The sequence below is a fragment of the Thermobia domestica genome, chromosome 16, assembly GCF_964235325.1.
Source record: "Thermobia domestica chromosome 16, izTheDome1.hap1.1, whole genome shotgun sequence".
Taxonomy (NCBI): Eukaryota; Metazoa; Arthropoda; class Insecta; order Zygentoma; family Lepismatidae; genus Thermobia; species Thermobia domestica.
The window spans coordinates 148,842,136-148,857,207 of NC_137469.1; the positions used below are offsets into that span (position 1 = coordinate 148,842,136).

At 35.5% G+C, this 15,072-nt stretch overlaps 1 protein-coding gene across 1 annotated transcript in view; it reads left to right on the top strand.

The window, feature by feature from the left end:
- Positions 1–15,072, top strand: part of LOC145672652 (32 kDa beta-galactoside-binding lectin-like) — a 380,765-nt gene that overhangs the window by 66,349 nt on the left and 299,344 nt on the right. The window contains exon 3 of the mRNA XM_081741814.1: positions 13,113–13,317. Within this exon, the coding sequence (XP_081597940.1) occupies positions 13,113–13,317 (205 nt within the window). The remainder of the gene's footprint in view (positions 1–13,112; positions 13,318–15,072) is intronic.

The following is a 15,072-nucleotide window of genomic DNA, read 5'->3' on the forward strand; positions in this document are numbered from 1 at the left end:
ACCTCGATGGTCAGTGCTTTTGGGACATGTAGTCGTTGACGACTTATTAATAAGTATGGAAAGAGCACCTCAATATGTGGCTCTGTTTGCGAGTTATTCTGGTTTAAATATTTGACCTTTCACTTTGATAGTCAGTACTTATGTGACATGTAGTCGTTGCTGACGTATTACTAAATGTGAAACAGCACCTCAATATGTGGCTTCGTTTGCGAGTGATTCTCGTTTCAATACTTGACCTTTGTCCTCCATGCTCAGTACTTTTGGGACATGTAGTCGTTGATCATCTAATACTAAATGTGGAAACGTCACCTCAATATGTTTCTCCGTTTAGAAACTATACGGGTTTAATATTTGACCTTTAACCTCGATGGTCATTGCTTTTGGGGCTTGTAGTCGTTGACGACTTATTAATAAATATGGAAAGAGGTCCTCAATATGTGGCTCCGTTTGCGAGTGATTCTGGTTTAAATATTTGATCTTTCACATTGATAGTCAGTACTTATGTGACATGTAGTGATTGATGAACTATTACTAAATGCGGAAACAATACGTCAATATGTGGCTTTCTTTCCGAGTGATTCTTATTTAGATATTTCACATTTGACCTCGACAGTCGGTACTTTAAGGGCATGTAGTCGTTGATGACCCATTAGTAAATGTGGAAACAGCAACCAATATGTGACTCTGTTTCCGAGTGACTCTGATTTAATATTTGACCTTTGACCTATACGGTCAGCACTTTTTGGACATTTAGTCGTGATGACCTATTACTGAATTGCAGTCAGTTTTTATTATTATTGCAGTCAGTTTTGTAGCCTTTCTTGTGATATGTAACAATAATTCTTCCCACTCTTGTGGCAATTCGTCCTTGTTCCAGATAAGGAGAATGAGTCTGTTCTTGTTCTACAATTTCTAGCCTCCAGCTAAAATTAACCCAGCTGGAATTTCGTCTCCACCTGGAGATTAGTGTTTCTTTAATTTCTTTATAGCGATTTCTACATCTATTCTCTTGGGTTCTGGGATATAGGTTTCTGCGGTGTCTATTTCCGTTTCACCACGAACATTAGTTTTTGGCTGCGTGTTAAGAAAATCGTCAAAGATTGAAATGTGAAATTCGGTATTTAAACTCTGAACTAAAATGAATGGAATACGTATTTCAGAGTTTTCGAAATTCTCCTTTCAAGTACAAGTAGGGGAAATTAAATTATTTCTCGACATTCAAATCGACGTTACCTCTCACATCATCGTGGAATATTCGAGGAGAATTACTGAAATATTTAGAACTATTATAGAGCATGGCTTCGCTATGTTACTTTTACTGAAATGCGTATCCTAAGGGAGAGAGGGTCAAGGTCTAAAATATTTGCAAAAAACATTGGATCTTACAAATCTCTTATGTTATAAAGATTAACTTAATATAAAAACGAAGTTGACACGCAACCCAGCGTTCTCGAAAATTCTACTTCTGTTCCATCTCATGAAAAATGGCTGAGAATTTTCGAACACAGTCAGCACTTGGCTGAAGCTGGGCTTCAATCATGTCAGTTTCATCAAAATTTGTATCCTAAGAGGAAGGAGGAGTTAATATATACGTAGAAAATTAAATATATTGCAAACCAAGTAGATGAAACTAGCTATATAAACTTTTTACGTAACAAAGTCGCCATATGGACATGCCCCATCGTTTCCAAAAATTCTACTTCCAAAATTGGTTACAGGGCCATTTCTAAAATTTTTAACTTGCAATTTTGTACTCATAAAATGGCCAAATTGACATGATTGAAACGTCTCAAATGAATTTATAAACATAATTAGCATGTGGAACATTTTTATTTTATTAACTCACTATTAAAAAAATCGTAAACGGAGAAGGGAATTTAAATTTCCCGAGAAGAATAAACACTGCATTGTAAGAAATAAATTTTTGAACATGGGTCTACTTAGGCCATTTCATTTCATTTTCGAATAAATAGCGTAATGGGGGAAGGGTGACCAAATATAACTTTTAAATTATTTCTCGTAAACCTATTCCACCCGTACAAAGAACGTGCTTGCAGATAATAATAGTAAATAACAATAGCCATATTGTCACCAATTTACGTTTATTTCCAGCAAGACTATTACTTAGCATTGTAGTACAGTGCATTAATATATTTTAACATTTTTGCCCTTAATGAAACTATAGTTCGTACTCAATATTTATTTGCTGGTTAAATGATAGTTAATTTAATGTTTGTTACAAAGTTCGTAATATTTGTAATTTTGAACTCAGTTCTATCAGAAGCTCGCGCCTCCCTCAGAAGTTTTTCACGCCCTCTAGGGGGGGCGCGCGCACCAGGTTGGTAACCACTGCTCTAGGGACTAACTAGAAATTTGAAATTTAGACCGTACATAGGATTTGTGACGTAGGGTACTACTAGGATAAGATCTTTGAAAATTCAAGAAGAGAGGGGTGAAATTTGGTGGGAGTTATTTTAATAAGATAGCCTTATCTCCTAAAGATATACAATCACCTTCGTGTCTAAGCGGATAGCGTACGCAGACCCGAATTCGATTCTCGGCGGGAGCTCATGTGGTTCGGATTCCACATTAATCAGTAGGTACCGTCTCATATAGCCTCGCTTTTCAAAGGGACATTAAACTCAAAAAATAAATCAAATCAATCCGAAACGCATACAGATAGGAACTTGAAATTTGATATTTTGATTCCTCATTTAAAATAATTTGACACGTGTTCCAGCATTCTTTTTATATTTTAATACTAAAGGGGAAGAAAACAGGTGGGAATTGTAATTATTATAATAACATGTCGATATCTCGAAATCTCTGAAGGTTAGAAACATGAAGTTTGGTTTTCGGACATCTCACTTGAAACAAACTTTTCCTAAAGACAGTAATGAGGACCATCCAATATTTTGTAAATTAATATTGAAACCACAAGTTGTAGTATATTCCTTGAAACCACAAGTTGTAGTATATTCCTTCCACTTCCGATTTTAGTAAAGAAATTAGAGTGGGGATGGAATATATTCTAGGGACGCTTAATCGAATACAAAAACCGTGTCGCTCTCAGTAAGTACGCCAGAAATGTTTACTTGGGGGGAGTGTTCAAAATAAAAGGGGTGTGGGCTCTCAGAATAGTGATATAATTTTTAAACAAATTGAAACAAGAAAACAATATATTTTGTTACGCAACTATTGCAATACTACTACTACTACTACTACTACTAATAATAATAATAATAATAATAATAATAATAATAATAATAATAATAATAATAATAATAATAATAATAATAATAATAAATAATAATAATAACAGCTCTTAGCAGTGGTAGGTTCAATAAAGTAAGTTCACACATTTGAGCATTTATTATTATTATTAAACTAGGTAATACAGTGAAACCTCTCAAAACGCACATCGATGAAACCGATTAATTGTCCGTAAATGAGAAGTGTCCCTAAAAGGAAGGGTTCTCTCTTTACTTATAACACCACACCACACATATTTATTATTAGGAATTAACCTCCACTATTTTACCCAGTAGTTACATGTGAATTGATTATATACGAATTATTGTAATCTAATTATTTTGCAAAATTCTACTATTATTTCAATTTATTCACCCCAGCAAGTTTTAGTGTGATTTTTTTTTCAAAATATTAATTGGGAAAAAATTCCCTTGTCCCATGCTGAAATCACATTCGTTTAGTAATTAATACTGTACATAGTTCCAATTTCATTATTTTAATATTCTAACCCTGTTATTAACGTTAATTGTTGTAATATTATTTGATCTCTTAATCTCCGTTCCTGCCCCTTCCTAGCTACGTTATTGGCTCTGAATATCTTTCATAAGAAAATTATTCATTGATTTAGTTGTTTTCCGATATTCAGTTTTTCAATTTACAAATACGTTGTATCTTTCTTTTTTGTCTTCTTTAATATACCCTAATTTTAATAATCCCAGGGCTCATAGTGGTCTGAGTAAGTGGAACCAGTTCTGGCCTATTTCCGAATTTCTTCATCCCAGACACTATATTTAACTTCGCATTAAGAGTTCTCAAAAACGTGAAATATTCGAATTCATCACCTACTCTTAACAAGAACATACAAGAAGCATAGCACAAGACGAATATGATGAACCACACAAACACACACACACAACGTTGAACGGGGCATTAACTATTACGAGAGAAAACTAAAAGATTATTATGATAGAAGAAAGAATAGACATAGAAGGGTTCTCAACCTCACTTTTAGAGCTTAAGCATTCACCAACCGTCCACTGTGCTTTAGAAAGAATAGAAGCTGAAGTGAGAATAAAGCTGACTGTTTCACATGTGGCAGCAAGTCCTGAAGCTTTCAGAAGAGTAATGAGTAACAAGTTTCTGCATTTTTCCATTTGTTTTTATATTTTCCTTAGAAAACTGCCAATGCGAAACATAAATCATACGAAAAAGTCACTTTACCTCTCAAGAAAGTAACTTTTAGTGAGAAATTAAAAAAAAAAGTAACTTTTAGTGACCAACTTGAAAAAAGTAAATTTTAGTTTAAAAAAGTGACTCGCTATGAGCAATGTTCCGCTCAATGAATTTACGTGAATAAAAATATACTTTACAAAGATTAAGCTAGCGCGAAATGCGTTCCTGCATAACACTAGACTCAGTCTAAAAATATATATAATTCTTACTTCGATCGATCTCTTCATTTCTAAAAACGTTTTGACTACACCCTTCTAACGTCCGTCCGTTGATACACCACTTGCAGAGCAGGCTCCAAACCAGCTACAGAGGTTTGGGATCCATGAATATATTAGGAGGGGTCAAGTCATTAAAAATTCTCTTACAAGTATCTAAATTGTGCATTTTGTATTGAGGTCTGGAGGGGACATGAAAAATTTATGGGGGGCAGTCCCTCTTTAGCCCCCCTCTGGTTGCAAGCCTGTTGCAGAGTAGCACTTACCAACTGAATCTGGTATAGGCCTATTATTATATTGTCACATTTTTCCTTATTGAGGAGGAGGTAGGTGAATGACCGCTCAAGACGTTGACAATTTCAGTCATCTGCATCTGTCCATCAACCTCTTTTCTCAGAAACGACCGCGGAGCCCAGGAGGGTAGGTATCCGCGGTCTGTTTTGTCAATTGTTTCGATCTAAATATCGCCCGAAACAATGATTTCATGTGGTTCTCGAAGCCGTACATCAGAACGAGGTCGCTTCGTATTTTGAAGTGAAATAAAAATATTGCCTTCTTTCCTAAACGCTAAACCTTTTTTAACTCGATGTAATAAATAACCTATATGATACTGATTGATGCAACTGGATTGGGGGAGTATTGCTTTTCTATCCAGGGGTGTGTGTAAAGAAATTTTAGGGGTATTACGGGGGTGTTCGGGGTGTAGATTACTCCCTGGTCGCTCTACCTATTACCGTTTGTCATGTCTTGTTCAAATAAACTTTGCTACTCACCTTTTTCTGAAAAGCACTGTAGTCTTACCTACAGTTGGAATTAAATCAAACAGACGTGGACGTTTGCTTAGAGCCAAAACATTATAATTTCCTATTACGTGCCAGAATATGATTTTTCAAAACAGGGTGGGTGGCCAAGATTTCTTGAACAAGATTGTACAACGATGAACATTAAAACCGAAAGTAATTGATTTTTAATACTTGTGGTTTGGTTACATGGTTAAAAGAAGAGATTCTTGTAAAAGAAGAGACACCTATTCTTAAAACGCTAACTCAATTAAAAAACCCTTCTTGCTATGTCTTATAGGTTTCACTCTGTATAGATTAAATTAAAACCGGGAGTCGTAGTGGATTACTGTCATTTCCCATCTTAGTAGAGGGTAAGGATAGAGACGATATGTATTCTTGAGATGCTCAGTCGATTGTCGAAAATTGTTTCTCGCTATACATTACCGTTTTTGCTCTACACTGATCAAAAATAAAACCGAAACTGGGTGACTTTGATTTCTACCACTTCTAGTTTTATCAAAGTGTTAAGGATTGAAATTAAAAAAAAAAAACTTACTATTTCTAAAGTGGGGAGCTGGGAGATGTGGGTCCCCGTTTGATTGACAGAGTGATATCTTGAAAATTGAAATATCACAAAACTCAAGGATCGCAGCTCAGAACTATGAAAAGAAATCAATTTCTATAGTGGTTGTTGCAAGTCCCCAGCTCTCAAAACTTAATTTTGTTAAGACTCGAAAATGGTGACGCCCTTTCAGTGTGTCTAGTAGCTAGCACGCGCGTCTTTCGTGCACGGGGTCCCAGATTTGATTCCCGGTGGGAGTCCCTTAGAAAATTTCAACGATGTGTTCGGATTTTATCTTAAACTTTAAGTCCACGTCTCATAAAACCTCGCTGCTGAAAGATCCTAAATTTAAACAATGAACTAACTCGAAATTGGTTAGAGCACAAAACTCAGAGGTTTCGGCAGAAAACTAGCACAAAACTTTTGCGTAGAAAAAAGGTAACAGTGTCCAATTGGAGGGGGAGGGAGAGAATGGGGTCATTGACATAAGACCATAAAACACACAATTGGAGTAGCAGTCAGTGATGATTATAGAGGTGGCCTCTAGGCCCAGAGCTTCGAAATTCCTTCCAGGGCATTTCTTCGAACGTGATCAATGTCGGTCACTAGGATTATCGCAGTACTATATTCACCCATCATTTATTCAATCCTCCCCAGCAAAAATTTGAAATGAACATTGCCTCCTATGGTGCTCAATGTGAATTACCAGTATTTTCCCAGTACTGCTTTTCACGACTAGTGTAATGGAATTCCTCCTAGAGGAAATCTGTAATAAACACTTTCAATGTAGTTACATCTTCGACTAATATGCATTTACAGTTATAGCTTTATTTTCGTATTTTTTAAATAGTTAATCAATTTAATACGTATTATAATTAAAAGTACTTATACTTATATTGTAAATAAAAATATATAGCTAACTTCTTAAACTCTTCACTCCCCAGGAACAACTCCAGCGCGTGTAACAAGCAAAACAACGTGTTTGGCCGTAGACACAGATATACAGGCCTGAGAGCGCTGACGTCACGACGCTCATACGTCATAACCAGTAGGCAAAATCTCATTAATCTCATTCTTGCTTGTTTGATGTTTCATTGTAAATTGTGAAGTTAAAACACATAATTGCAAGCAAAACTAGAGCAATCTTGATAGAAGCATTAGCAGATAAGGTTGAAAGTAAAAGTCAACATACTTAGCTTAATCTTTAAATATAATTCTAAACTCCAGCAGCACCTTTGATTTCATAGTTATTTTATAGCTATTGGACAGTATAAATAGACTAGATTAATTTTAATATATGTTTTTCTTGCCTTTGTTGTAATTTATCGATTAGGATCGTAAAAATCATATGATACAACAATTATTTATTCTTGCACCGTAAAATAGAAGAGAATGACACTATACTTTAGCCTGAAAAGATAAGAGAGATCCATTATCATAGACTGTATACAGCAAATATGAATCAAAAGTTCTGAAATAGGCTTTAATTGAATATCGTCCATAAACCTACAAAAAATCTGTTTTCAGGGATTGTGCGCAACGAAACACGCAAAGAATTTGTGTAGAATTTTTTAGTGTATAAGGTACATTATGAATAGTGCATACAGCTATACTTTGTTCAATACCTGTACTAAATTATATAAATCAACGTGGGAAATTGACCATTTTAGAATTACATGTCGTTTAAAAGCAGCCTTAATGTAGTATCAATTGTATCATGGTTATATAAATTTTTAAGTGCGTATTTAGTTTGATTTTCTCATGAATGACCTGGTGGTATTCGTATGCAGTGGATATAGAACCTGGTTCTAAATTGACTCTAATTACTTAATGTACCTTTTTCATCAAGAAACACTCTTAGTACCTAAGATCGTGTTTAATATGCGGTGTTGCATTCCACAATATTACTTCCTATAAACGTTATTACTTTAAAAGATCGCTTTGTGCGAAAATACACACGAATCTGTGGTGGACACTCACTTTAGGTAATGTTCCGGGCTAGTTCCCCCGGATTACTTTCCGTAATGAAATAGTGGTCGCGATTATTTAACATAACAGAACGAAAGCTAATTCAACGTATTACTACTACTACTACTACAAAACTACTTATTATTAGTATAGTATCACTGGAATAAATAATAATACTTTTATACAAATAGAGTACATAAACTCTGTATAAACTCTTAAGAGAGTGTATAAACTCTTAACTTGCTAAATTCAATTGCAATTCAATTGCTTTATTAAATTACATTTATATACGACAGAAATATGAACATTTAAAATACAACGGAACAAAACTTTTATTAATGTTGTACATTTCCAGACAGCTTGTATAAGTATGTATTTGTTAATTGTCACTTTTGAAACTGTCAATAGACGCGACTAGTTTCCTCCTTGCTTTTCCGCGTTCCTTTCCGTCTAGCCTGACACTTCCTATTTCACTGAATGTCAGACTCATCGTTTTCCGATTAAGCGAAACCACTGAGGACACATCAACAAGGGGTATTCGCCACAAGGTTTAGGAGGGTGCAGGATCGTCGTGAGAGGCACGTCGCTCCATTGGAGAACAACCAACTCCATGTCTTGGGAGTACCATTCTGTTGGTTCTTTGCCATAGATTCAATAGAGTCTAATATCTGAATAGTGGAGGAGAACATAATTGAAGACGCATCAAGACGGGAGAACACGACTTCCCTGGCAGTCCAGGAGGATTGAGATCCAATTGTTAGCTGACTCCAGTACATCCAGACTTCTCCAGGAAAACCATTCATTATCCAGATGACCAGGACACCAGTCTCATCAGATGTGTCAGGCTAGTGCTCATGCTTTATCTCTTAGTCGTAACCTATCTCTCTCTCACCTTTTCCCCAACTAGTCATTCTCAAAGTTAAAACATTTGAATTTATTAAAAATTCAATCATAACTCTTACAGTTAAGTACCGTGTACAGTCAGTTTCATCACCAATTGTTGGAGTCATTTAATGAATATTTTAGAGATTATTCTGAGCTACAATCTGATGACACAGCACCAGCACAATAGTAATCACACTAATAGTAAGTCACCCCTAACCATAGAACATAAGGATTGTTAAATACTGAGCACAGTACAGGTTGTTAATTACTAATCATTAAATTATTTGTATAAGACCACTGCCTGTAAGTACTATTTTTTGTATCTGTAGAAATACTGTGCGAATTGAACATTTTCCCCAAGGGGATAAGTTTCATCCATATACGCACTCAACCATCACACGTAAACTATATAAAGAGAATGGGAGAAAGTTATCCCTGCCAAGGATGAACATTGTCTTCTCCAGAGGGAGGATGAAGTTTTTCAAAAGGGAGAATTCCTGGGATCTCGCCGTCAATTCTCATAGTGTGTGCAGGGGCCTGAAGAATTAATAAAATCTATATTGCATTAGGTTCTATATAGTTCAGCAGGGACGTACACAGGAGGTGGGTCCTACATGTAGTGTTATATGCCGAAATATTCTAAACATATAATTTACGTACTTTGACCTTTCAAATAACTAGCATGTAGGTAAAAAACGGATTATTTTTATTTCATGATCATCTGATTGGTTTCGAAGATAAAAGTTTAGTAAATGCAGTTCTAAAAATGCCGCCAAGTTAATTTTTCCAAAATTATGAAAAAGGTCCCAGACCTAAGGAAACAGACCGACAGCTTCAAGACACAATATCTTAAGCAACAAAGTGTCACAATAATGATTTACCACAAAGAAATGTTGTAAACGAAGTGATCTCTGACGAAAACCACAACGAATCAGAGAAACACGTCCACAAATGTCACATGTCGCGATATGACTCGTGGCAAGGCAGAACAGTGTTTGAGTCTGAAATTGTATAGCCGGCTTGAATGTTGTATAGCCAATGTGCTATCACGCGCATTTCATGACATCTTTGTTCCTTGGAGAGGTGAAATGATTCTGTGTCAAAGATTGTAGTTTGATTATGTTATCCCGTAGATGCAAATTAATATCAGGCTGTTGAAAGATAACAGTGTCCAATAAGCGCTGCACAAATGTCTTCCACACGCGATGGATGTACACATCTAGTAGTGGGAGCTTCCATGTTATACCTTGAGATATTGAAGGTAGCACAGTATGTTATCTTCTAGTTCAGTTGGACGTAGTGTGTTTTTACAAAGTCTACTACATGCGTCCAATAGAAGAACTGCGTGACGCTGTGTTCTTAGAAAATACAAGTCCTCTAGCCAACGATGGAAATGTTCCTTTCTAAGTTTGCCTGATTTTGAGGCAGCAAGATATAAATTACAGAGCGAGACATAGTGTACTGGACATGTGGTGGAGATCTGTCTGTTGTCACGTTCATGGATTTTTACAACTGTTTTCACCTTCTTTATTCCCTGAGCAGCCAAGGTTCAGTTGCCATACATTTCTAGTTGAGAACCACTTTGATCGCAGTTGTACACATTACCTGTGTCGAATTGGATAATATGGTGCTTTACATTGCCAATAATGGCATTTATGGTTCTCAATGTATCCTCCTTATCTTCAGATTCATGTCACATTCCGCGATACGATTTTGTATGTTGTTTTAAACTCCCAGAGCCAGATATATGATGTCTTAAATGATGGAAGATGATATCTATTGCTGACTTCCAGAGCTCATCGTCGTAGATCGACATCGTGTACCGGAAAGTGTGCTTCACGAGCATCTTGAAATTGCCGAAGACCGTATTGAGATACCTGCGATATCTTATTGTTCCGTATTCCTCCGCCATTAAGTTGCTTTTCCCAGCGTTCTAGATGCTGCCTTGAGGTTGCCTTTCTGAACTTTGTTTGTACAGATCGAACGGATAGCGGTCTCCTAATACAATTTATCTAATAGATGACAGCCTTTTGTTTGCACCCAAAGCGCAAAGGTGGTGTCTGCTTGACCATGTGCGGTAGTGCCAGCATCTTCTTCCCTGTCCGTCATCCACAGGAGAATATTGAGCAGCATCCTCTTTTCTGTCCCTATCGTCCTTTGCAAATGCTAACGTATATGTTTTTTCTGTGTCCAACGTAACAATATCGTCCATACAAGTGTTCCTGCTATATGCTAAGTTTCTTTCCAGTGCTGTTATCGGAGACTCTGAGTGATGTGTTACTTGGAAAAAACTACAAACAGTAAATATATAATGTTCGCTTGACTCATAGTGACTTTCTCTTGAACACAGTCACGGAACTACGAATTTATATCGTACACATGTGAGTGTGTGTGTTGCAATGCACTTACCTTCACGATCATACATTGTGTACAAATGATAGATATCAGTGTCTCATTTTGCACATGCAACTCTTTCCTTGAAGTGTTCTTTCGTGGCCTGTATGTATGATTATCAAAAGTACACAACTTGTTGCCCACGCCATGAGCAAGTTAAGTGTAAGTGCACGTCACCTTGTCAATGATCTGTCGTATGTTTTGCACACATAGATAATGTTACTATGGCTCGATCTTAAAATATGCAATGATGAGCAAGTCCACCTCGCAGGCTTCCTATTGCAAGACAACATGATATACCTTTCATAGTAGTTTGATAACTTCTGCTCACCTGATGGCCAAGTGACTCCAAATAACTTTCTTAAGTTTTAAAGCTTCGAGATCACGCTGGAAAAAATGCTTTCTCCCTGAAACCTTTATATTTCTTTTTATTTTTCGTTTTATTGCTTGTAGCTAAACCAGCAGTGCAAGTTACGTTGTTTTCTTTACGTATATATATGTTATTAGTCTGAGCCCTGTAATTCATAAAAGCCGTCAGTAGGTAAAGGCGCAATTTGACCAGTCTGCTTTTATAAATAAGGTCATTTTTCGAGGTGATATTTCTCTATTAACTTTTCTTTTTCACATTTGTTGTTATTCCTCACTCTCTCCTTTGCATCACCAAGCGCAGAACCTCTATATTCGGAGTCAGAAGCCTTGGCCATAACCATGTACCATAACAGATTCCTCAAACTCGTTAGAAAACAAAAACTGAAATAAAGTTTAGTTATCTTTTAAATAATAGTAAAGAATTTATGAGGCATCTTCGTATGGTCTTCAAAGGGTTAAACAAAAAAACAATTGAAAAGTAAATGAAAAATAAGGGTATTCTGTGTAAAGATGTCAACGGAGTTGTAAAATCTCTCCTGTTACTTCTGATAAACGATCTACCTCATATAGTAACATAAAACTAGCTTTTAGGTGAATTTATATAAGATTGTTTCATACCAAGTTAAGATTGTATATAATATTGCGGGTACGTTTCTACGCTATGAATTCAATTAAGCAAACGCCAACTTGAGAAATAAGACCAGATTATGAATTTTTTACACTCTGAAATAATTTTAGTCTTCATAACCAAACATCGACCTTTTGAAAGCAATATTACTAGATCAAAATTGGTTAACTGGTGTGACACATTACAACAAATTTATTTTCCTTGTGCAATCTTAACTATACTTGATAAAAGATCAAGTGATTGAAGCATTTTTCTTTGTTTTCATTGCTTGTTTCAAAAAAAGTAACATCAATTTGTACCATCTTAAGGGTCATTTGTCTCTGCTATAGATATAATAGACTTCTTACACAATGTTTTGTTACAGAGCAACAAAGAATATTCATAACAAATAAGAATATTCCAAACATTACATGTAGTTATAGTATATAACTATATGCGGTAAATGATTTTTAAATTATTACTCAAGAAAGTACAGAAATCATTGTTTCTTATACTTGTGTTAGTTCAATGGTTATTTTCTTCTAGTTACATTTGAATTGGTTACGTCGTTATGCCGTCTTATTGGAGGCAATATTGAGTTGGCCAAATAATTATTCTATAATATCAAAACTGCGACGTTTTCACGTTTTACATTCTCGTTGAAATAAATTATTGCAGTAACACTAAAATGGCTTGCTGCACAGCCTACTAAACCTCTAACGGCACAGCATCTTCTCTTAACCCCATATTGATGTAGTAGTTGAAAGACTCATTGCCGCCTCTCAATCTTTTATATAATGCGTTATAATTAAAATTACTCTATGTATTTTAATTTTCTATTCCAGATTTGAAGTGAGTCTATCATGTGGCACTATTGGCTGTAAAGACTATGACATAGCTCTTCATATAAGCATCCTCTTCAACGAGCAAAGTATTGTTCTAAATTCTAAAGCTTTCAAATGGGGACGAGCGGAGAAACACAAAGAATTGCCTTTAGCAAAGGGCGAAACCTTTAATCTTACAATCATGTGTGAACTATCTCAATTCCAGGTGAGTTTTATTACAGATGAGGACAGTGTGTATTACTCTTCAGGTTTTAGTGTTAAACGTGACAAAGGTAAGAGGAATATATAGTCAAACTCGTACGAATATCGTACATAATAAAGAAAATAATAATGACAGGACATCTTTTATACTTTTTGTTACTTCGCAGTCTCTACCTAAATAATTCACCAAGCATGAAGTTATATTTACAGGAGGGGTGTAGAACGGATTAAAAAAGAGAGAATAAAATGAACAATTGCTACGAAGGGAAACATGAATCTGACGATGAATTTGATAGCAGGTAGCAGAATCTGATAATCTATCAAAATTTCATAAAGCTCCAAACCTGGCTTCTGAATGTAGGTGGAAGAAATTGGTGTTGGAAACATGTAGTAATTTAACTGGATAAGAAATCAATATTCGCTCTTGTATGGCCAGAGGAACAAATGAGTTTTTACTTTCATAAGAATCTTGCCTTACCTTCTCTATTAATAGTGATAGGTACACAATAAAATACAAATTAGTATAAGAGGATGAATTTGCTGCAAGAAAAATTCCCCACAATTTTCAAAATTTTCTATTTACAAACTCTTGTGGAGGACTAGAATACAAAGCAGTTTCTTGTTTTTCAGAATTTTGTCTCTTCCAAATACCTAGTTTTGTTTGATACAAATTTTTTCCCCTGTGCTGTCATTGCTAGTCATCCACATTTCACATGATCATGCATTGACACGGAGTATCGGTCTACGATTTGCATATAATTGCAAAAATACGGTGTTTATGAAAACTTCACATTTTCAAAAAAGTACTTTTGTGATATTGATCCAAAGTGAGCCAAGATTAACCCAATTTTTAATAATGTTTCTCTAGAACTATATCTTCGGGTACTCAGTAGTATCAGTCCGCCTTTTATCCACAAGCTAATACAACCTTTTCAAAGTGACATCTAACACAGGAAACACTGCGTTCGACTTACTGCGGAAAAGAAAGAGTCGAAGTTTCGGGTAGCAGTTGATCCGAATAATTGTGCTAAAAGTGATAAAAATGGAATAATTTCATCCATGTTCATATCAAAACATATCAAGTGAACCTTTCCGTGCGTCTTAAGTTGTGATTCGGAATTTCGCCAGACCGAAATTCATCCTCGTTTTGATTATTATATCCGTCCGCATATTACTATAGGAACGGAAAGTGAATTGTAATGTGAAATTGAAAATTTGCCTTTTTTGAAAAAGGAAAAAGAGAAAATTATATATATGATTCTCAAAAGTTGTTTATTTTTCTTACATATTTGAATTTAATATTTTTAGTGATTACACAAGTCAGTGCTTATAAGTATTTCTTAAAATGGATAAAAATCATATCGACGTAAGTAAGCATCAAAGTATCATCTAAATTTTTCTTTTTAATTATTGAATGTCAATGCAATAATCATTGCTGTTTTTGCATTAAGTTAGTACATTTTTGTTTCAGGTCGGAAATGAAGTGCAATTTCCTTTCCATATCTCGAGGTTACTTACAGACGTGAGAAGGAATCCAACCCGGTCAGTGGCGTATTTACGATTTTGTTTCGGGAGGGGCTTTGCTAACTTTCTGGAAATGTGAAAATTCTGCAAGATATTTCATTTACTTTACTATACTAAGTAAGATTTCGGGGGGGGGGGCTTAAGCCCGGAAGCCACCCCCCTAAATACGCCACTGAACCCGGTACTTACCAGTGATAGTCTTCGTAATCTCATAATTCAAAGTTACCGGTAATGG